Source organism: Sinocyclocheilus grahami, unplaced genomic scaffold (assembly GCF_001515645.1).
Source record: "Sinocyclocheilus grahami isolate Dianchi unplaced genomic scaffold, SAMN03320097.WGS_v1.1 scaffold419.1, whole genome shotgun sequence".
Lineage (NCBI taxonomy): Eukaryota > Metazoa > Chordata > Actinopteri > Cypriniformes > Cyprinidae > Sinocyclocheilus > Sinocyclocheilus grahami.
The window spans coordinates 196,536-222,208 of record NW_015505598.1 but is presented as its reverse complement, the minus strand read 5'-3'; the positions used below and the strand labels follow the sequence as shown (position 1 = coordinate 222,208).

Below are 25,673 nucleotides of genomic sequence, written 5' to 3'. Positions count from 1 at the left end.
ATATTTTTACAGAGTAGATTTATTGCATTATACATGAATCAAAACAAAGGCTCTGTGTTCATGTTCATGCACACATTCATGCTTACCAACTACCTATACACAGTTTTGTTCTGATATTGATAATAGAAGATGTTTAGAAGATGTATTATAATACACATATAGATTGATTTCAGCATGGAGAATTTGATGTAGCATTGCCATTATTTTTGTTTAAATATAAATACCTTTTAAAATCATGTAATCACAATTACATAAAAACACTAAATCATAAACATTTCATGTTTTTTCCTTCTTTTTAATCATGCAAGAATCTTCTGTATGAGTTTTGTAGTGTAGGGCACAGGCTGATGACTGCTGAGACACGGTTCAGTCTTAGAATAACAGTGTTTACTGTCTACTACATACACACTACTACAGACCTACCTGCCACCTTTTCTGTGTAAGAAACATACATGTACCAATAATAGTCATTCTATTGAAGTGTTTGCTCCGTTCATGCATTTCTGGGAACTGAACCCATAACCTTGGCATTGCTAGTGTTGTGCTCTACTGTTTAAGCCACAGGAAAACTTGATCTAAATTCTGACGGTTAGAAAATCACACTTTCTTCCTGGCAGCGGCAGATCTCTGCTGAGCTAGTATCAGCACTATAACGTTTTTTAACAATTGTTACAATTGACCCTTGTCTAGTGCTTCATACACAAGCTTGAAAACAATGTGGAAGAAAAAAAAAATGAATGAGTGTTTTGCAGCTGACATCCGTCACATCATCATTACTGCGGGTAAGGTCACATAATGCCTGAGGAAGAGGAAGGCCTGTGGCGTAGGGGTCGCTGGCGGAAGCGTGTGCACTGGGACGAGGTTCGGACGCAGGATACAGACTCAGCGAGCAGAAATAACAGGAAGCCCACAGGACAAATCAATGACACGAGGAGTCAGCTCAGTTCTTACGACAGCAGAGAAGAGCTGCAGAGACAGAGAGGAGAGAAGGAGAAGTGCGTGGAATCTAAAACATTTGTGTGATAGCTTTCATACAGAGAGGTACATTTGGAAAGACTCAGTAAAGTCTTGTGAATGCACAGGTGTGATGACTATACAGAAATCAGTACAGAAGCGGTCAGTTGATGCAACATGTCTTCAATCACTCTGCTCGCAGCATCAGCTATTAAACAAGCTTTCATTAGCCGATGTTGAGTGCAGAGCAACTGATGACGTATTATTATAGAGTCTAATGCAGGCAAGTGACAGAGTTACCTTCGAATGTCTGTGCTATTAAATAAATGTGTTATAACTCGCTCAGCAAGACTCTCAAAATATTGATTAGTCGTTATCAAAGCTGCCGGTTAGACTCTGAAATGGCCATTGTGGACACGGTAATCGTCTGATCTTAACGATGACATGGCCAGAGTTCAGCCGTCTATCTGCTAAAACCTGCTGGAGATCTCAGGAGTCCCAGAGATGTCTGCAGCTCCCTCTCGTTCTCAGGTTTCGGCTCTCGTCTCTCTCCCCACGTGTATCACGTTCTGCTCGGTCAGGGAGTCTAGCGCTGAGAGGCTGATCAATAATACATCTCATTCACAAACACCCACAAGGTCACAGAGCGATCATCAGCTGAAGACCTGAGCCACATCTAGAGACTCAAGGGTGGGCTAGTGACCGTATCGCATTACAGTGCCCTAAAACACGCTGCCAAACACGGGCACCACTCACATTTCTGCAGGCGTTCATTGCATGTAAACTCCAAGGTTTCCGTTTGTGTTTCAGCTGAACATCTTGGTGGATACGGGCAGCAGTAATTTTGCAGTCGGCGCCGCCTCTCACCCGTTCCTCCACAGATATTACCATCGCTCTCTGTGAGTACTACTAACTATTCACACTAGGGGTGTAACGGCACACAAACATGACGGTTCGGTACATACCTCGGTGTTAACGTCACAGTTCGGTATGGTTTCGGTACAGCAGGAGCAAAAAAAACTAAATTGCTTCTTTTTTTTTTTTAAATAAACAAACAGTGGTTTACTGAACAAATTGCTCACTCTTTAAATAAATTCAATTATAATTCAAATTTTCTAAGGAATAAAAATTTATCTCAGCTTCTGCCCTAAAGTCTAAACTACAGTGAGCTCTTTCACATTACTATAAGATCACAATTAACAACAGAGCCCAAACTGAAATTTAACCAGTGTTTATTTTTTAAATATAATAATCAACAAATGACTAAAAATGTATGTCAATTGCACATAATGCAGTTTTAAGTTAACTTCTGAATCCAATTATACAATTTATATTTGTTGTTTAAATATAATCATTTACACAGTGGCTGTCATAACTTGTTTCATAACAGACTTATTTAAACATACATTAAGACATCGCTAACAGGTAAAGTAAAATATGAGTATATAGTCTAATATTGCACGAAATTCTCCTCTCTAGACGTGATTTGCCTAGTGAACTATCAAGCTGTGGACACTGATGACTTGTCTGAGGTTTTAATGACGTAGTAAAGAGTGAGATGATCGCGCTGCCGTCAGAACTGAGACGTTTATACAGCGATCTGTCATGTTACATCAAAGACCCCCAAAACAGCATTTATTGTCTGAATTCACTGAAAAAAATACATAATTTGAAAGACGAAACCTTGTTTCTTGTCAAAAGTAACAATGTGTAAAACTGGAAGTTTCTAATGAAGTTTCACTCATGGAGTGCGTACCGAACCGAAAGACCCATACTGGAAATGTTTGTTATGAATACGTGTACCGCTACACCCCTAATTCACACACAAATGGGACACAATATATGTTATATGTGAAGAAGCTGCTGCCAGAGTCGGGTTGGTGTTTGTGTCGACAGCTCGTCGTCGTACAGAGATCTGGGCCACGGCGTGTATGTGCCATACACACAGGGCCGCTGGGAGGGCGAGCTGGGCACGGACCTGCTGTCCATTCCTCACGGGCCCAACGTGTCTCTGAGGGCCAACATCGCTGCAATCACCCAGTCTGACCGCTTCTTCATCAACGGATCTAACTGGGAGGGCATCCTCGGGCTGGCCTACGCCGAGATCGCCAGGGTGATCTTTCTGTAGCTGTCATAACCTCACAGAGCTTGATGAAGAGGCGCTTCTGACCGGGTTCTGTGTCTTTCAGCCGGACGAGACTCTGGAGCCGTTCTTCGACTCTCTGTTGAGGCAGACCAGTGTCCCAGACGTCTTCTCCCTGCAGCTCTGCGGCGCGGGCTTCACACAGAACTACAGCGCCGGCAGCTCCACTGTAGGGGGCAGTATGGTGAGAGAACAGGGGAAAATGGGGAAAGTAGAGGATTTCCATGCCAGAAACGGTTAACTGACCCTGACGTTCTATCATTAACTCTTCTCTGGAACACAAAGAGAGATGTTTTGCATATTTTCCCACATGCTGTGAATGAGAATCAGACTGCAAGCCCTGAAAAGGACAAGAAAACATTGATAAAACATCATAAAAATAGTCCATATTATTATTCTAAGTCTTATGAAATCATAGGATAGTTCTGTATGAGGAGCAGACTAAAACTGCAGCCATATGAAATATTTTTAACTTTTTAGATTTGATCCTTTTTGGAGCTTGTCGACATGAACATTGTGCTTAACATCTCTTTTGTGTTTTGCACTGACAAATGAATTTAAATGAACCCTTACCATTAGTAAAATCACCAAAAACATTTGGTGGTTAAACTTTTATTTTTATTTTTTTTGGAAGTAGATACAATAAAATAGTATTTTCTTGTAAAACTTAGTCCAGTATTTTTTTTTTATTTTTTACAGTGTACCATGTGTAGTTAAAGAACTTTATGTAACATGAAACAGAACAACTTCAGTGGCATACTATGAAAGATTGTGTTGGTTCTTCACAGATTATTGGGGGAATCGATCCGTCTCTGTGTGTTGGCGAGCTGTGGTACACACCAATCAGACGGGAGTGGTATTATGAGGTCATCATCGTGCGCATCGAGGTCAACGGACAGGATCTCAACATGGACTGCAAAGAAGTGAGAACAACTCTCCTGGGTTTGCCTCGAAGCATTTATTACTTTTGAGAAAACAGACTTCACAGATGCAGTTTCAGTATCTTCAAGCACATGCACTTTTACGTGTCATGAGCTGTTTCCTAAACATAACAAGCTGTTGCTGTTTTCACATGCCTTTTACGTAGAGATTTTATTGATTTACTCTTGTCTCAAGTCCAGACAATCTTAAAATATAAAAATCCATGAACTACATTCAAATTTTAACACATTTTACCTAAATTACATTTGTAAAGTTATGATCTAAACAAAGACTACAAGAAAGATAAATCATTTCATAATTATTGTGATTTTTTCCCCAATTGAAGTTACACCTGGCCCTTCATTATTTATAACCAGACCAACAATTTTGGCTTTAGTAAGAGTACAAAAAAGCTAGTATACTTTGTATATAAAAGTATAATATACATTGTAAGTGAAGAGAATACTTGAGACTTTGTCAAATTATGCAAAAACTGCAAAAAATATGATTTAATTGTATTTTGGATTCATATAATTAGCATTAGCAAGACAAAGGAGTTTGCTATTTAATTTCAGAAATATTTCACCATCTGAACAACATCAAACACAAAACAATTTAAAATATAATGGAAATGAACCTTTGATGGAAGTGTTAAACTTCTAAAACCAACTTGGCCTCTTATGCATGTATGCCCAGTGTTGGACATTCCCAGCGGACACCTTGATATCAATTTGACGTTAAATAATAGTCAAGACTTGTTCAAAAAGCTGTAACATCATTTTAAATTCAGTTTGGATGGCAATTTCTTCCAGGGGTAATTGCGAGAAAATAGGAAGTTAAACCCACACTGAAATTGGTTTAATGTATATGTAGGCTAATATGTTTGACTTTTTAATTTACATCAAATCAACCTCACGTTTTACTGTCAGATTGTTTTGCATATTCAACCTGTTTTTTTTTACGTCAATATTGATATCAGTCTTTTCAACACCAATTGTCCACTGGGTTTTTAGAAGTCTTGAATTGAATTGAATAAATTGAAAAAAACTAGGAGGTGTTTGAAATGTGCATTTTGAACAAGTCTATTTTTAAATGTCCATAAAGACAAAATTACATACTGTTGAAGAAACATTTCTGTATTTTTCCAGTTGTTCATGGTTAAGAATACAATCGAACAGTTTTATTTCTTAAACAGAGGTAAAGTAAAAGCAAAGCTTCTCATTGTTTCTCTCTGTCTCTCAGTATAACTATGATAAAAGTATCGTGGACAGCGGCACCACAAACCTGCGTCTCCCTCGTAAAGTGTTCCAGGCGGCTGTGAAGGCCATTGAAGCGGCTTCATCGGTCGGTGTATATCGTCTGTGTTGGGCTCATTTTTGAACATGATGAAAGTTCTGGGTTTTCTGGCTCATCTGGCTCTTTTCCCCACAGACTGAACAGTTTCCCTCAGGTTTCTGGCTGGGCGAGCAGCTGGTGTGTTGGCAGGCGGGCAGCACACCCTGGCACATCTTCCCTGTCATCTCTCTCTACCTGATGAGTGAAAACACAAACCAGTCTTTCCGCATCTCCATCCTGCCACAGGTACTTCATTCTGCCATCAGACTAGCTTCATACTGACACACGAATACATCCGCTAAAATGTGCAAAGTGCACTGTCTGTAACACTGTATCCCACAGTTCAATGCAGTTCTCTCACTTTTACCAGTTACAATCACTCCCCCTTGTGGAGGAGCGGGATCTCGTTTCTGTACCACCAGTAATTATGCTGTCTCTATTCCCTCGAAGGATGAGTTTTGTCAGTTACTCCCTGAAACAAAACATTAACAATATATCCACACACAAAAGAGCAAACTTCAGCTCGCACTTATGAAGAGTAACAAATGTCAATGTTAGCGTGCATCTTAGTTCACCCAAAAATGAAAATTCAGTCATAATATACTCACCATCAAGTTGTTCAAAACCTGTATAAATGTTTGTCTTCTGCTGAATACAAAAGAAGATTTTGAAGAACGTTGGTAACCATACAGTTAATTATAGCCATTGACTATTTATTTTTTTCAATAGACCAATTCAGAGTAGACGTCACAGTTACGTCACTTGCAGCTGCGCGCGCATAGTGGTTGCAGAAAAACTTTGGGAACAAGTGGAGATAAATGGGCAAAATCCATGGAATAAAATAAAAAATATATATTTGTGCCTTTTGATGTCAATATTGGAATGCAAATAATTTTTATAGAATACTGTCCTCAAAGACGCCATTTGAAGCTAAACGCAGACGTTTAAATGGACATACTATGGATGAAAACTGTTATGATTACTGAGTTTGTCAAATCTGAGGGAAAAAGCCAGAAGAGCTGAGGGGAAAAGAGAGAATGACGAGTTGTTTTTCCTTTTTAGAATTGTGAGATATAATCTTGGAATTGCAAGAATAAAGTCAGAATTTTGAAATATAAAATCAAATTTACCTTTTTTTTATTCTTTTATTCCATGGCTCCATAGACTGCCGCTTGAAAACCCTCATTTTCTGCCTCCAGATAGGCTCCGCCCACAAAAAACAACCCGTCATCCCTGTTTCGGATCTGTAAGACTATCCCACTCTCTAACCTCAATTTCGTTGAATAACAGTGCTTATCGCAGGGTGACAAGCTCTTGTAATATGCGGAGAACATTTTGAAAATGACATCTAATCAATATCATTTATAATCTTTTTAAACCTAACTATTTTGTACCCTATCCGTGAAATTCTCTAGCCGAAAAGGCTATCTCCCGGGTTTTCTGCAACCATGATGCGCGCACATCCTGAATGTTACAAACCTATAATTGGTCTATACTATGGAAGTCAATGGATACCAACAACTATTTTGTTACCCACATTTTCATTTTTGGGTGAAATATATATATATAAATATATAAATGTAAATGTTATGATAACAGCAGTGCTCCATTGAGGTTTGTCTATTTGGAGATTATCAGCTTTTTCTGCTCTTAGGGCCTCATTTATTAAAGTGCCCCTATTATGGGTAATGAAAGGTTCATATTTTGGTTTTGGGAGTCCCCAACAACAGGTTGGCATGCATGCAAGGTCAAAAACACTTTCATTGTCTTATAATATTTATTTTTTACCTTACTTGCTCAATGACTCCCAAACGATTCGCTCAACTGTTCATTTTTCCAAACCCCTGCTTTGCGTGACGCTAATCTGCGGTGATTGGTGCGATTGGTCTCATGTTCATTTCATCTCGCCTGTAACGCCTGATAAAGCAGCGTTTGTGAGCGCAGTGCTGCTTTGTGTACAGTGTTACCGGGGAAACCGATATTTTACCGCAAATAATTAATTTGCATTTTCATTCAGACCAACGCGAAAAGACCAACAAGTAGTCGGACAATATGCTAATGTTTATACACGGTGCACTTTCAGATTTAAAACTTTGCAGGATGTTTTCATTCACTTAGAGCTGTGTTACACACTGCATGAAAGGTAGTTTACAAAAATCGTCTCGGGTTACTTATGTAACCATGGTTCCCTGAGTAGGGAACGAGACACTGCGTCCTCTAGGGGTCACTATGGCATAGGAGACTATAATGCAGGAAATGTCCCACCTAACCTTGGTCAGGTGGAGATATGGTGGTTACAAGGGAATTAGGAAGGTGAAGATAAGGGCAGATGTAAAACCCCCAAAGGAAATGAGTAGATACTGAGGTATCACTCTGATCCGGACAAAAGCGCTGACGCCCTGTCTGGATGACATCCCTTAGGTCTTTTACTTACCTTCCTTTGACCCACGATTCTTCCTACTCCTCCCCGCGGGCAGGGGAGGAGCGCGAGCCGCGACGCTAGCCTTCTGAGCCAGTCTCTGATCCTCAAACCGAGACGGGCTAAGATCCCAGGGTTTGTTCGGGCTCAGAACCGGACTTCGTGAAGGCCGCTATCCCGGTCTTTCAGCAGGTCAGCCTGATATGCTTGGAGCATCACCATCGTGTGCAATGAAGCGACAGCCTGACCTGCTGCTGCTGTGTATGCTCTGGCATCCGAGCGAGATGTCAAGGAGGGGAGTCTTAGAGGACGTCTCACCCATAGAGCGATAGCTGGTCAGCGTCTCTCTATAGGGGCATCTTCTCATAACTGCTTTTGCGCATCACCTCAATGTTGGCATAACTTGTATGCTGAAATCGATGGATGCGTGAGGAAAAAATGGCCTCTTCCATTCCTTCTTAATCTTTATATGGAAAACAGGAAGAAAGGAAGGCTCACCTGAGCTGGAGGGTTATGGCCAGAAAAATAACGTTCATCGAGATATTCGCGACGTCGTGGCGCAATCCATAATTTCCAAAAGCTCATCATACGCAGGACAGGAGGATTGGGAAGGCTCAGCCTCAGCTTCTTTGCCTTCTTCAGACAATTCCTGCTTTTGCTGGGCTGATCCCAGCAGAGTACTGGCCCCTGAATCAGACAATGTTAATGAAATAACATCATCCTCCAGCGGCTCACTCTCGTCCACAGCCAATAGGGGCATTTTAAATGTTGTGCAGAAACCATCCTAAATTTGATTTTGCAATCAAATTGATCTAAGTTTGATTCTCATCTCTCAAATATGCATACGTGTGATTCATAGAATGAACATACGCACAGAAAACACATGTACGCGTCTCTTTCAGATGTGAAATCCATGAATTGTAAATTATCTTGAACTTGCACGGAACTGAATGGTTTCAGCTCTCTGCCTTGTAAATGACTCCTAATTAATGACATTAACATGTAAAAGATCACCAGTCATCGTCCAAATCCTTTAATGTAGAACAGCGAGCTGCAAGAACAGCTTACATTTCCAAAAACCTGCAGTACTCGAACAAGAAAAAGAGCATACGTCTGCTCAGACCCTGACGTGACGCTAAGCACTTTTCCACGTCAAAGACTTGATCTCTAAGATCAAATCTGTGCATATGCACACTTTATAAGAGAGGCCATTAATGTCTACATGATCATGAGTTTCCTGGTCTGTAATGGTTTGTGAATGCATGTGTGTGAGGTTGATATCCGTCTGTCTCGTCTCTCTGCAGCAGTATCTGAGGCCGGTGGAGGACGTGGCCTCGGCTCAGGAGGACTGTTATAAATTCGCTGTGTCTCAGTCCAGTACTGGGACGGTAATGGGTGCCGTCATCATGGAGGGTTTCTATGTGGTGTTTGACCGAGAGCACAGACGCATCGGCTTTGCGGTCAGCACGTGTCACGGTGAGAGAGCTTTTTCTCTGAGAAACTTACAGTGGCCTCAAATGGTATCACACTTATGCCTATGGGATTTTTTTGTTCCTTTATTTCAAATAGATAGATTATGATTCACAAATAAATGTAAGGAGATTCACAAAAACAGGGGTGGTGTTTCTGTTTGGCAGTCGCCATACCCTAGCCCAGTCAGATGTGCCATGGAAAATTATCCAAACTTCATGTCTCTATTTATTTTGTTATTATTATTTTAAATCAGTGCTATTGGTCTTCCTTATGTCTGAGGGTTTTACAAATATTTTTCCAGTGACAAGCATTCAAAAGAGCTTGTCAGCGAAACCTCGTAACTCCACCCCGCCTCCATTCAGCATGAAGCGCCGCGCACAGCCTGGAGACAGATCTCCGCTTATTCGCAATGCAAGGGTAAATAAATAAATTATGTTTGAATAAGTGCAGCGTTTTCTTTACTGAAACACTATGTCTGTAAAGGCTAATACAGGTGCATCTCAATAAATTAGAATGTCGTGGAAAAGTTCATTTATTTCAGTAATTCAACTCAGTTTATTGAGATGCACCTGTAATTTTTTGTGTATCTGAAGAGCGGAGAAGAGTCTTAGCTTTTAGTTGTAGCCAATAGGCCTTTACTTTTGTTCTGTTTCAGCTCGATCTCAAGGCAGTACGTGCCATAGTCATGAAATTTATAGTTAATTGATTTGTGTTCAGTTATAAATATTGTATTAAATATAGAAAATTTGTTACAAATTGTAAAAACAATAATCTCGTTTTCTGGTCTCGTTATCCATATCTTTTTTTCTTTCATATAAGCGCCCTTTCAGTCTATTGTCCTTAACTCTTTCCTCGCTATTGAGGAGTTATCTCTTCTTTTAGAAGACAACGCTTCCCCGCCAAAGAGTTTTTACGGCTTTCCGTGTTTTCACTGTTGCTCGGGGCGCTATTACGCATCTTCTGAACGAGGACAAAACCTCCCGAACAAAAACACACGTGAACAGGACGGAGAAAGAGCGATCTCTATGTTAACAGATGCATATGAAAAATAATGCGATCATTAGCAATAGACAGCATATAAATGAAGACTGCATAATGTTATGGAGTAAAATGTTGATCCAGGATGTGATATACTGTATGTCTGTGCAAGCGTTGGAGGTGTTGATGGAAGTGATTTACTGGATTTGTGCTTTGATAATCGTACTGAATATTACCCAGATGTAGTTTTTGATAAAAATTTGATTTTCTCTCCTTTTTGCTCAAAAGTATGCATTTTATATGAAACCTACCTATATTCAAGTGTTGATAAAAAAAAGAATGCTTTAAGCTAGAATAAAACAGAGTTTTTTTGTTTAAAAGTAGAGTCTCTGATCTTTATTTTGGTGTATTGCATATTCAAATATTCATACAGAAAAATATACTGGAGGCCATAAAATCTTAGTGAAAAATCATCAAAATTGCTGGTGGTGGCTGGCAACTTTTTTCAAAAATGCTGGCGGGGAAAAACTTAAAGTCTTGTTTGCATGCTCCATTAATGTTTTATGTTTTGTTAGTGTTGAATATATGGGATAAATATGGGTTAAAAATATATCAATAAAAAATACAATATTTAAAAGTAGCATTTTAATTTGAGTGTATTCAACCATTCTCTGTAATCCCTTTTCACCGAAATAGCACAAATTCTGGTGCCGGTGTGTTGCCGCTGGCTGCCTCAGATACAGTCGTTCTAATGACAGACAAAACACAGATCTCCGTCATTCACTGGTCAAAAACCAACTCTATTTGATCTTGATTTTCATAAAATGTTAAGTGTCTGATAAACCACAATACCAACTCTGATGATGCAGTGTTTAATTGTATTTCTATTCTTTTTCCTATATTTCAGTGCTTAGTGGTGTGCCATTGGATTTTTTATTTATCAAAACTGTGCCCCCCACGATTTACGCCACTGCCATACCCTATGGTTTTCTGAAACGCCACAACTGTATTCAAAGATTAATAGATTGAGTTTCACAAATATATGTTAGAGTTTCACTAAAATAGATAAAATGAGATTTGCAAAATAAAAAAACATATCCACAAACATCTTTGTCACAAACACAACTCTGCCTGGCATTCATTTGCGAATGGCTTCATGTGCATTTGTGCATTTCAAAACATTTCTAGCGTTGTAATAATCGGCTTTATCGGTCGACTTACATGGGTTCAAAATGGGGACAGATTAAACTGTGTGAGATAAAATAAATGTTTTAAAAAGATGAGACGACAAATTTTTTTTGTGAAACTCATATTATATTAAATGTATATTTGTGGACCTCATTCTGTTTATTTCTTGATATGTTTATTTTTTGTGACTCTCTTTACATTTATTTGTGGATTGTAATCTATTTATTGGAACAAAGGAATAAAAATAACCCCATATACGCCACACACAAGTGAAAATGGCTCAGGCGTCATTTGTTTGCAGGTGATATTTGCGACTTATTGTAGCTTCTATCTGTGTAATGACATTCAGACATGTTTAGGCGTGGCTTAAACCGATTGGAAGAGCCTAGTGATCCTGAAGACTGGATTGGCTGCTTCAGGTGTGTTTAACTGGAGCAGCACTAGACACCCAAGGATTAAGTAATTTTGGGGCCACTGTATTTAAAGTGATTTAATAATCAATGGAATTAATGTTGTGTTTCATTTCAGCAACAACACCAGTAATAAATACCGAATAGGGATGTAACGATTCACTCAACTCACGATTCGATTCGATTCACGATTTTGATTTCATGATTCGATTTTCTCACAATTTTTTTTAACAAAATGAGACTGAAGACAAATTATACAGTAAATGAAAAGGTGTCCTTTTTTTAGGCTATTGCTGCACGTTTCTTTGTGAAATTGAAATATAAAAAAACTAAAATTACATTTTAAAACAAACCCCAAATCAAATAAATAAGTTACACATCTCTTCATATAAACTAAGGCTTTGTCTGTGCTCTTTCCATTTAAAATTAGAGGCAACCACTGCATTTTAATCATGATTCAAACAAAGATGCAGCATACATGCAGCATGAGCAGTTTTTAATCTAAATTAGACTGTATCATTTTTAAATTTGAAGCAAAAACAGAATGGCCTGACTTTAGTTTTGTGAAACTATACATAAAACATATCTTGCTGGGACATGCACAGACATTTTGAGGGGCAGGGGCTTAAGTGGAAAAAACTAAACATTTCTAAACAAAACGTCTTATTAAAGTAAAATACTTATTATGGGTAATGAAAGGTTCATATTTTGGTTTTGGGAGTCCCCAACAACAGGTTGACATGCATGCAAGGTCAAAAAACACTTTCATTGTCTTATAATATGCATTTATTTTTACCTTACTTGCTCAATGACTCCCAAACGATTCGCTCAACGGTTCATTTTTCCAAACCCCTGCTTTGCGTGACGCTAATCTGCGGTGATTGATCCGATTGGTTACATCTCGCCTGTAACGCCTGATAAAGCAGCGTTTGTGAGCGCAGTGCTGCTTTGTGTACAGTGTTACCGGGGAAACCGATATTTTACCGCAAATAATTAATTTGCATTTTCATTCAGACCAACGCGAAAAGACCAACAAGTGGGCGGGCAATATGCTAATGTTTCATGTTGACGTCCAAATGAACCGGCTTGTGATTCGTTTTAAAAACGACTCACTTCAATGATTCAGAGTCGACCTTCTTTTGAGAGACAATAACTTTATACACGGTGCACTTTCAGATTTAAAACTTTGCAGGATGTTTTCATTCACTTAGAGCTTTGTTACACACTGCATGAAAGGTAGTTTACAAAGATCCACAATAGGGGCACTTTTAATACAACTCTGATTTAATACCAATTGATTTTAATTCCCTCACACTCAATTGTTTACATTATCATCAGATGTCTACAAAATAATCAGTACACATAGAGATCATGGTCTTCTTTAGTATTCACTAATTTTATCACAAGAACAGGCAACAACAAAGGAAACTAAGCCACAATGTGCATGTTTTCTATGCTATAGTTTCAAATATATATTTAGAATAAATGAATGCACAAAGGAGAGGGACATATTTTCACTAATAATTTGTTTATTTTGCACAAGACAATACATTGTTTTAATTATTTTGTTGTTATTGTAATATATATTCCCAAGTTATATTGCCTTTGCTAAACTTTAGCTAACTTATTACATGGTTGGTCATGGGTCATGGATGTTAGCCAGACAAATTGACTGCCTTTTTTCTTTTGGAAAAATTTGCTGTATATTCGAGGCACAGGTAGCTTAGTCTTTTGTTCATCACCACTCACCTCCACACCAAGACAAACACAACTAGAAAGGGAGAGACTTCTTCGGCTATGTAGATGTGTGTAGACGTAGACGTTATGTGCCGATGTGCTACACTGCTATGCTGCGCGCCTGTGCGGAGACGCGGAGGGAGAAATACATCGGAACTCGACAGAGTCTCAACATTTCCCGACTCGACCTGATATATATATATATATATATATATTTTGTTAATTTGTTTGACAGAGAAAGCTGTGCGCAAACAGAAACACACACACACACGCGCACACATATATTCATTTATTTAAAAAAAAAAACTCCCCAGAAAAAAGGGCACTTTCTCTCGAAGAAGAAAAAGGCCAGGTACTCAAGCCCCTTTTATGTCTGTGTGCACGTGCCTGCATATCTGAACGAAACAGCAGACGAGCTGAATGAGGTGCAAATTCACTCTCTGCCAGCAGGTGGCGCTTATGAACAGCAATGATACAGTGTTTCCTGGGTTACCGCTGTAAACAAAGCAGCGCTGTGCTTATGAACACTACTTTAATATGCATCGTTCAGAGGCAAGATAAAAAGAAAATGCCATCTAAACTTTTCTAAAGACAGTCAGTTCCCCTCAGAGATACATTCATATAAACTCCTACTCCAATTGTATCGCGATTTGTTTAGCATCTCAACCGATTTGAATCATCACATATTTGAATAAATTTTCAACCAGCTCGCAGTTCATCGTTACATCCCTGATACAGAGTAATATTACATTCTGGACTTAGGTTGTTTGTTCAGAGGCTTAGCAAGATATCTGGGACACTCATTAACTCTCATTACTACTATGCAAAAACATTACCCTAACCCCAACAACAACAATGGCATGCAGCTTAAAAAAACATAGACCGTATCCAGACATCCAGGATGTTTTATTACAGTTATGAGAATTTTATAAGAGCATCATTGAGATTCATGAATGAGATGTCACCTACCTTATTTTTTGTTGATGTTGTTTTTTAATTCTCCTGCGCTCCAGTCCACGATGAGTTCCGCACCGCTGCAGTGGAGGGGCCGTTCCATGGCGTGGACCTTGAGGACTGTGGCTACAATGTCCCTCAGACCGACGAGTCCACATTGATGACCATTGCCTACATTATGGCGGGCATCTGTGCCCTATTTATGCTGCCTCTGTGCCTCATGGTCTGTCAGTGGCGCTTTACGCGCTGCCTTCATCCGCTGGGCACTGGAGATTTCTCTGATGACATATCCCTCCTAAAGTGAGCCATATCTAAACGCAGAATGATTTCAGTGCTTGTAAAACCGGCCATCCTCAAGGGTCTCAAAGAAGGGGAATTGATGATATTGATGAGACTACAGTGATTATAACTATCTATGTTATAATTGTGCATATGCACGCGCACACACACACATGCACAAACACACTCACACACACACTCGCACGCACACACACACACACACTCACACAAACACACACTCACACTCTCTCTCACACACACACACACACATACACACACACACACACACACACACACACGCACACCTATGGGCTGTCCCACCTTGCAGGATTTCGTACCCTCTGACCCTTTTTGAGTTCATGTAAAATGTGAATGATCCTTTATCTTACAGACATTTAAGTGTGGATAGATGTCCTCACACACACACACACACACACACGCACACCTTAATGGGCTGTCCCACCTTGCAGGATTTCGTACCCTCTGACCCTTTTTGAGTTCATGTAAAATGTGAATGATCCTTTATCTTACAGACATTTAAGTGTGGATAGATGTCCTGGGACTGTTCAAGTAAAGTTCTGTAAAGTTCTGTAAACTATGTGAGTGAGTGTGTCTGTGTTTGAAAGTTAGAGGGAGATTGTTCACTATATTAAGATGTCATGTTCTATAATATGATCAATATTGAGTCACTGTTTATGACATACCAGTCCCCAAAAATTCCATAAGTTCAAGTTCAAGTCTGCTTTATTGTCAATTCTTCCACATGTACAGCACATACACACAGAGAATTGAAATTGCGTTACTCTCAGACCCTTGGTGCATACAGATAACATAAATACAGATAGGTACAGAAGGAACTCATAAGGAACTCATATTACTATTACTCACTAAGGCAACATGATCTTGTGACTGTATTAATTGAAAGCTTACAGTTAATAGACCTGTATGATTTGTAATAATGATTGTCGCTAGGAGAGAACATATTTTACCCCAAAATCTAAAGGAAACAATAAGAAATTATAAAGGCACAATATGTATGATTTTTTTATTAAAATATCCAAAAACCACTTGAACAGTGTTATATATTTTGCTGACTTGTGTGCTTACATTATCCCATATGTTTCGAAGAATGTTTAAATCCAGAGAAATAAGCAATTTTAAATAGTGACACGGAGCGTGTCCATAGTGTCATTGTGTCGCCTGCTAATGACGTCATAACCCCTCGATTTCCAGTTTTGTTTTGTAGAAAACATGGAAACACCAAACACACTTTAATATGTTGTGTGTTTTAATAGACCGGTGATGACCGCACAGAGTAGCATTATCAAAGCCCTGCTGCTTTATTCCACATACGCACGACCGGAAGCGCTCGACTGTGGCATAATCAAAGCCCTGCTGCTTTATTCCACATACGCACGACCGGAAGCGCTCGACTGTGGCATAATCAAAGCCCTGCTGCTTTATTCCACATACGCACGACCGGAAGCGCTCGACTGTGGCATAATCAAAGCCCTGCTGCTTTATTCCACATACGCACGACCGGAAGCGCTCGACTGTGGCATAATCAAAGCCCTGCTGCTTTATTCCACATACGCACGACCGGAAGCGCTCGACTGTGGCATAATCAAAGCCCTGCTGCTTTATTCCACATACGCACGACCGGAAGCGCTCGACTGTGGCATAATCAAAGCCCTGCTGCTTTATTCCACATACGCACGACCGGAAGCGCTCGACTGTGGCATAATCAAAGCCCTGCTGCTTTATTCCACATACGCACGACCGGAAGCGCTCGACTGTGGCATAATCAAAGCCCTGCTGCTTTATTCCACATACGCACGACCGGAAGCGCTCGACTGTGGCATAATCAAAGCCCTGCTGCTTTATTCCACATACGCACGACCGGAAGCGCTCGACTGTGGCATAATCAAAGCCCTGCTGCTTTATTCCACATACGCACGACCGGAAGCGCTCGACTGTGGCATAATAAAAGCCCCGCTGCTTTACTCCACATACGCACGACCGGAAGCAGTGGAAGCGCTCGACTGTGGCATAATCAAACCTCCAATGCTTTACCCCACATACGCACGACCGGAAGCAGCGGAAGCGCTCGACTGTGGCATAATAAAAGCCCCGCTGCTTTACCCCTCGTTCAGCGCCTCGTTTCGCTTCGACAGCTTTCAGTCTCACCCTGCTTCATTCTACTACGTTAATAAATCATTAGCTCATCCATGAACATGATTTCTGCCTGAGTCCCGTCTGATTGCGTCGGCTGTGGGGATGAAGACCACAACTCCCATGATTCCACACTCAGTCACACCGTCATCTAACTACGCCTTTGTTTCTTTGCAGTGGTGGACAGTAACAAAGTAGTTTTACTTCGTTACTGTACTTAAGTAAATTTTTCACATATCTGTACTTTACTGGAGTAGTTTTATTTTGAGTAACGTTTACTTTTACTTCACCACATTCCAAAGCACAAGATCATACTTTTTACTTCACTACATTTTATAAAACTTATCGTTACTCCTGATAATATATCACGTGCTCCGAGACGCAGAAGCGGTGTCTGATTCATAAATGAACTGATTCTTTTCAATGAATCGGTTCACAAATCGCACCAAACGATTCATTCACGAATTGAAATGATCCAATTGCAGCTGTTCTCGAGTCGACAACTCACTGATTCAAATGATCCGTTTAGTGCGAGTCTCCAGTGAACTGAATTCACAAGTAACAACCGAGAGATCTTGTGAGCGCGCGCGTGTCTGATGCTGTTAAAAGTAAGTTACTAATGTTGAATTTTTGGATTAATGATTGTAACTGAAAATCGTATTTAGGTCAAAGCTGTCAGTTGTTTGTGAACTAAATCTGCTGTAAAGGGTGATCTATTTAAGCCCACTGAAATGCTTGAATGCAGACACATCAACATCAGAGTCTCTATGTTTTTTTGGTAAAAAAAAAACATTAAAATAACACAGATTAAATAAAATAACTCATGCACGTTCATCTTCCCCGCTGCTGTAACGTTAGCAGTTTTACTAAAATGCTACGCATTTAGCCCTATGTGACGTCTGTTTTTATATTGTTTGTCAGCACACATAGCCTAAGTTACTATGTATCTGGATCAACTAGCCGAGTAGACAAATATAAATGTTTATTCATAACCATGCTGAAAATAAGTCAATGTTAGCTGATGCTAACTGTCTAGCTAACAAGTTTGCTGGTGCTAAATTGAGGTGATTCAAAAAATAATAAATCCAAATATTTTTATTCAACCACCTAGATAGATTACATCTGAGGGAAAAAGAAAGGATGTGATGTTCAGAACATGGTAACTACAGTAATTATCAAAGTGGGAAGTGATGCCCTCTGGGAAAATCCCAGGTATTTTGAGCAGTAGGATTATAAAAAAATATATGCTAATATGAAATTAAATTATAAAAGTAACATATATAAAACTACAAAATAAACATTCATCTATCGGTACTTTTTACTTAAGTACATAAAAAATCAAGTACTTTTGCACTTTCACTCGAGTAAAATTGAAAACTGAGTACTTTTACTGGAGTAATATTTTATTATACGGATCTGTACTTTTACTCAAGTACTTGATTAGTGTACTTCGTCCACTACTGTCTATTTGTTTATTTTGAATATGCGCCCTCTAGCGGCAAAAATTACATATTGTGCCTTTAAACATAAAGCCTATTTTAGGACTAAGCAGGTTTTTTTTCATTGCAATTTTAGTAACATTTTCTATTAAATTTTCGTTACCTCGATGAAAATAAATTAATAAAATACTAATATTATTATATATTTAATATATTATTTAAACTGCTTTCCATTTTAATTTATGCAGTGGTCTTAAAATAGTATTCATTTTCTTTATGCAAATAAAAAAGATTTTGCAAAAAAAATTTTGTGGTCAGATATTACCTGGACACGTTTTCTAAAGAGTTGCTCTAGAGCAGTCATATCTAAATTATTTAACAAATATTCATCCGCTTTTGTATAATTTCTCTGGACACATATGGGTCTGTAATGTTGACTTCACATTGCAAATATGATTGCGCACAAACACACAAACACACACACACACACACATAAATGTAACCAAACAATAAATGCACCTAAAACAATTGCTGTCTATCGTTGTGCATATAATAACTCACATTAGGAAAAGCACATATTCTCACATCATCTTAACCAAACCTTCAGTTTAAGCCAGAACAAAATTTGTCTACACTGAAAGATCTGCAAAACAGGTTCCTACTGCTAACAAACTTAATGTATTAATGAAAATCGAAATGGGCAGCTCTTACATTTAATAAAGTATAATACACCATAATGTGTGGTCTTATTTCTTGGTGAGTATGTGATACAGCATGGAAAGCTGCCCTTTGCTTCCCCTTGTGTACAGAGGTAATAATTGAGTTCTCAGCAAATGCGTTCTTAGATTCGAGATCACATAATTGTAGATTTGATGGAAGATAATGTTAAACAATGGTGTTCTTTAAATAGCATGATTAAAGATTGTGTCTGCCTCCCAAACAACACTATGAAGCTATGAAGACTGTTCCAGAATTTAGGCAATAAATAGGAAAATAATCTATTTCCCACAGATCTGGATGTTATTGATGCCATCATTTTGACAATGCAGTGATTTCTTATTTCTTGTTAATTTAGCCACTGTAGTAAAAACTTAGTAAACCTAATTTTTCTGTAGGTATAAACACTATCCTTCCACAGCTTTAAGGGCTGTTCTCTTGAGGGTGCAAGGAAGTGTAGCCTGTATCAATGGCAGTGCCCATAGCACAAGATTGTTGTACAGTTTATCACAGATACTTAATTTAAATCAATCAACCTCAGTTTACAATCATTACCTGGGTATGATGAAACAAAGAAAAATGTTATTCCAAAGCATTTCATAATTTAATGGGAAGCACAAAAGCTTACTGTATGTGAGACACTACAGAGTCCGAACATCTTTTTTATGAAAGAAATGCACGAATAGAATACGAGCAACATATCTGTCACAAATCCTGTCTGTGGTCTTTCGTCCGCTCGCCACCAGAGGTCGCCCTCACATTACATCGACTCCCACACTAGACAGACTGTTACGTGTCACTCCGGACTACATTCCCCATGTTCCATTGCCCTGATTATGGACTCACCTGCAGCCAAACACGAAAACACGTTTCTATTTTCTTTTTTATTTTCAATACTTTGCATTTTAAAATCAACTTCTAAATGTCTGTTCAGTAGTCCCTATAACAGATGACACAATTTAATTTTGTGGTGCTTCTAGTGATAAAAAGCAGTTGCAAATGTTATACAAAATAATTATCACCACTACTCATTTGCACCAATAAAATGTGCAACTCTATGTTTTACTACCAAATTTGCTCGCCACCAGAGGTCGCCCTCACATTACATCGACTCCCACACTAGACAGACTGTTACGTGTCACTCCGGACTACATTCCCCATGTTCCATTGCCCTGATTATGGACTCACCTGCAGCCAAACACGAAAACACGTTTCTATTTTCTTTTTATTTTCAATACTTTGCATTTTAAAATCAACTTCTAAATGTCTGTTCAGTAGTCCCTATAACAGATGACACAATTTAATTTTGTGGTGCTTCTAGTGATAAAAAGCAGTTGCAAATGTTATACAAAATAATTATCACCACTACTCATTTGCACCAATAAAATGTGCAACTCTATGTTTTACTACCAAATTATATGTAATATCTAATTATTATTAATATTTCACATACATTGGAAAGGTTTCCGTGACCTCTCATGAGATCTCGGCAAAAAGTCTCACGATTTATTTCCACAACATGATGCATGATGGGATTCACTAAGCCTCGAAACCGTTCCAGAGCGGTATCAAGATAGTGTGGATTTAGTGTGCATTAAAGCCACTGTGCTTTGCCGTTTTTAAGATCTGGGACAGTCTTGCACACTTACTTTCTGTCGCGCGCACGCACTCTCAAGTGGCCAAGACCACAAGTGTGGGTATTTGGACAAGGCAACTATATAACACCCACTTAGACCTTTCTCAGATCGCTGAGTATTGTTAGCGCTTATCGGTGGTTGGCCGATAGCTACATTACGGAGCCATTCTGTGTTTTTCTGAGTTTAAGTCTAGTCTAGTGCTGTTTATTGCCTCATTCATCCGTGTCTTGGTCCTAGCCTGTTTGCTTCGTCCTGTCTGTTCTCTGCCTGCCTTGGACTTTAGCCTGTCTTGGATTATCCCTTCGTCTTGCTGTTTCGGACTCTGTTTACACCTCGCCTGGACTCTTGCCTGTTTGTAGATTACCTGTTTGTCTTGCCATCTGGATTACGTTTGCCATCGTTTGATCCACGCCTATCTCTGGATTACTCTTTTGTCTTGCCTCTATATACCTGAGTGCCATTGTCTGACCCTTGCCTGTTGTATGACCACGTCTTTTAATAAAAGATTTTCAGATGAATCCGCACACGTCTCGTCTTGCTCGCTCCGTAACAATATCACATTACAGAGCAATAAAATTAAACAAGGGTATACATCCCATAAAACATTAATCACAAGTAAAGACTGTACAAATAATAATGTTCGCACTTTCGCAATAATGTATTCATGCACTTGTTTTACCTCCCAATACAATAATAATAATAAATAAAATGAACAAGGAGAAAATAAATATATGTGATAGCATACAGTACATACACATGCACATGCATACATACATACACAGTAACTTAATAGCAAAACCAGAAAGCACAAGACAAAACCCCAGTAGCTACACAGCAAAACATTAATAAGAAGAAGGCCGGAAATACTGTAAGAAAATGTAGGTTTTTAGTAGAGATTTGAATGATGATATAGTGAGAGTGTCGCGAAGAATTGGTGGAAGAGAATTCCAGAGTTTTGGAGGTACAGCACTGAAAGATCTACCACCCATTGATATGAGACGAAAACGAGGTACAGTAAGCAGGTTTGAATCAGATGACTGAAGAGAGCGAGAGGGTCTGTAATAGTGCAACAGTTCAGATAGATAATTGGGAGCAAGTCCATGAAGACATTTGAACATACTGTAACCTCGTAAAAGTTTTGGCTCACAGTCCAATGAGAAGTGAGTTACAGTAATCAAGACGAGAAGTTATTAATGCATTTCAGTGTCTTTGGTACTGAAAGTAGGATTCAGACGGGCAATATTACGGAGGTGGTAAAATGCAGTCTTGGTAATAGAACTAATATGAGATTGAAATGTAAATGATGAGTCAAATATTACACCCAAATTTCTAATGGAATGATATGGTGTACATATAGCCCCATCAATGGAGATGCTCAGTTCAGACTTTTTTAAAGAGACCAAATACAATAAGCTCAGTTTTATCGTTTATTTAGTTTTAGGAAGTTGCTATGTAACCAGATTTTAATGTTCGCAATACAGACATTCCTTGGATTAAGTGGAAGAGTAGAGGCGGAGTGACCTGATATGTAAATGTGCAGGTCATCAGCATAACAATGATAGCTGAGACCATAGCTACAGATAATATGACCTAGGGGAATCAAATAAATGTTGAACAGAAGAGGTTCAACAACCGAGCCTTGAGGGACACCTTTAGAGAGAAAACAAGATGATGATTTAAAGTTATGAACACTAATAAAACAATTGTCTATCTGAGAGATATGATATGATGTTTGTAGCTGTGAAGCAACCACTATTTCAAACAGTTTGGAATTGAAAGGGAGATTAGATATAGGTCTGAAGTTATTCAGAACTGATTAATCTAGTGACCGCAGCCATTTTCAATGATAGCGGAACAGACCTGGAAGTAATAGAACAGTTTATCAAGTCAGCAATAGGAGATGCTATTACATAACAACAGTTTTTAAGAAGTGGGGTAGGCACTGGATTTAACTGGCAAGTAGATGAGCTTGCTTGAGTAATTAAGACACTAACAGAGGATGGGCTGGTGAGAGTAAAGTTAGACAGGACATGTTCTATGGACTGAGGTGGAGACCAGTTAGAATAAACATATGATGAATTCATTGAAAATGTTGCGTAAATAGATTTGATTAAATTCTTAAAAAAGTGAAGGAAGGAATTACAAAGGTCAATTGAGCAAATAATATTATGAATTGGAGGGTTAATTAATTTGTTAACAGTCGAAAATAATGTCTCGGTTCTACTTTTAGCTGTATTAATTATGGAGGACTAAAATTATGTGCGTGTGGCATTAAGATCAGACATATATTTCAACTGGTTATCACAGAGATCTTGATAATGCACCTCCAGGCCGCTTTTCCTATATCTGCACTTAAAGTACTTTTTGTTTAAGTACACAGAGCTCAGATGTATACCAAAGGGACGCATGAGATGAAGGTACCACCTTAGTTATCATAGGGGCATGATTGTCCAAAGCTTCAGAGATAGCAGTATTATAGATAGAAAGGACAGCATTTGGACAGGAAAATTCAGAGTATGGAGACAGTGAAGATTCATTAATGGAGTCTGAGAAGGACAGAGGATCAACAGATTTAACATTACAATAATTAATAACAGTTTTGTAAGGAGGCTCTGGAAAAGGAAAATCAAATCTTTTATCAGGTTATGATCAAATATACCAGTTTGTGAGCCAGAGACAGCAGATACATTATTAATTCCAGAGGAGCAGATTAGATCAAGTGTATGACCACGGCTATGAGTAGATAAATTGACATGTTTTACAAGACCAAAATTATCCAAAGATAAGTAAGATGATTGGCATTAGAACATACAGAGTCAATATGTATATTGAAATCACCGAGCAGGATAGCATAAACGGATACAGCATAGGCCAGCATAAGTCAGAAAGAGGCTTAGGAGGACGGTATGTTAATATGACCAAAAGAGTGGTATGAGCAAGAACTTTGAAAGCCATGTAATGGTTTTCACATTATGAAATTCTGTAATGACAGTTTTAATAACATTCCTATAGATAATTGCAAAGCCACCATCAGTGAGACATGGCTTAGACAGGTACTTATATCCAGAGGGAGAGAGCCTTCACTAGCGTTCCTCGCGGTGCCGGCCCCGCTTTCGCCGAGGCGGAGCGGCAGCTGAGCTCGTGGGGTTCGCATATAGATCCGGTGGAGGGAATGTAGACGGGCGCGTCCCTATCTTCTTCCTTAACCACCAGATCCAGCGCCCGCTCTCGGGGTTCGGAAGCCCGCGCTCCGCCTGTCTTTCTCCGAGGAGATTGATACGGAGGGCGTCAGAGAGCTCGCCAGTTGCACCAACATCAGTTACACAAGCATATTATGCCTAATATTATAATCAACAGCATCAATGGGGAGCAGAGCTCGCGCAGTCGGCTCTTGGAAAAAAAAAGAAGCCCGCTGTGAAGCGCTCCGCTCTCGCCGGGCACGCTCCGAGGAGTGTGTCCGTGCCTGTGATCTTGCGATTGCAGTCCCGCTGCTGCTGAGGCACGGTGGCGATTGAGTTCGTGGGAATCACATATGATCTGGTGGATGGGTTGGAGACGGCTCGTCCTATCTCCACCCGTGTTCTCTAGATCTAGAGCTCGTTCTCGAGGCTGGAAGCCCGCGCTGCGGTTCTTCCCCCTCTGAGTGAGAGCTTGCTGATGCGGCCATCTCTTTCTGAGGAGATTGATGTTGTTGGTGTGACTGAGTGGCTCGCGCGCTGCTGAGGCAAGGCGTTCATTACATCCTTTTTAGGTCTGGTGAGTAAGGTCTTAATTGAGATTAACATGCCACAATAATAACAACTGTCACGGGCTGGTTCTCAAAAAGGTAAGTAGAGGAGCGGCAGCACCCCAGGAGGGATGAAGACTCTCGTTACAGGTCAGGGGCCTCATTTATAAAGTGTGTACGCACAGATTTGATCTTAGATTGTGCGTACACTTAAATCCACACCAACGCTCATATTTGTAAAAACTGGCTTTGACGTGGAAAAGTGCTTAGCGTCACATCAGGGTCTGAGCAGATGTACACACTTTTTCTTGTCGGAGTACAGCACGTTTTTGAAAATGTAAGCTGTTCTTGCAGCTCGTTGTTCTGAATGAAAGAATATGAAATAATGACTGGTGATCTTTTACATGTTAATGACATTAATTAGGTGTCGTTTACAAGGCAGAGAGCTGAAACCATTCATTTGCATGCAAGTTCAAGATCATTTGCGATTCATAGATTTCACATCTGAAAGAGAGCTGTACATGCGTTTTCTGTGTGTAGGTTCATTTTATGTATCACACATACGCATATTTGAGAGATGATCGTAAGATCAATTTTAGGATGGTTTCTGTGCTACATTTTATAAATGAGGCCCCAGGTCTACCCAAAAACGTGTCTAATGATCCACAAAACCTATATTATTCTGCGGGCACTACTACGTAGTCTCCTACATATCTTGTCACAACTTTAACACACACATGCTTGTCACATGGCATAATCTAAGATGTGTTAGACTTGAAAAAGTGCTGCCCAGACAGATCAGTGTATGACATCAAAGTACTGCGAGAGGTATAGAGAGCAGATGGTTACGCATGCTTTTGAATCACTCTCACTATACTTTGATGTCATACATTGATTGGTCTGTGCAGCGCTGCTTCAAGTTGCACACACCTCTATTGTTGTTGAGTATTATGCTCATCCTAGCCACTAGGGTGGTACTCAGGTTTCCAATTGCACTCCAGATTTGTATATCCACAGGAAGTAGTAGAGCCCCTAAAACTTTCAAGTGCCTAAAACTTTTAACAGTACTGTAGAGAATATTTGTTTTTGATATGACTTTGAAGTAGACACTTCAAGTTTTCTATAGACATCTATCATGTTCTCCATTAACAGGAAAAAAAATGCAACAGAGGGTTAAGTGAAAGGGGCTG

The 25,673-nt window shown here is 39.3% G+C and overlaps 1 protein-coding gene across 1 annotated transcript; it reads left to right on the top strand.

Annotated features, from left to right (window-relative positions):
- Positions 1–795: 795 nt before the first annotated feature.
- Positions 796–15,014, top strand: bace1 (beta-secretase 1). Its single transcript, XM_016232766.1, has 9 exons — positions 796–995; positions 1,737–1,853; positions 2,851–3,067; positions 3,144–3,281; positions 3,886–4,020; positions 5,261–5,362; positions 5,450–5,599; positions 9,077–9,248; positions 14,572–15,014. Exons 1-9 carry the CDS (start codon positions 796–798, stop codon positions 14,814–14,816), a joined length of 1,476 nt encoding a protein of 491 aa, XP_016088252.1. The 3' UTR covers positions 14,817–15,014.
- Positions 15,015–25,673: the final 10,659 nt, after the last annotated feature.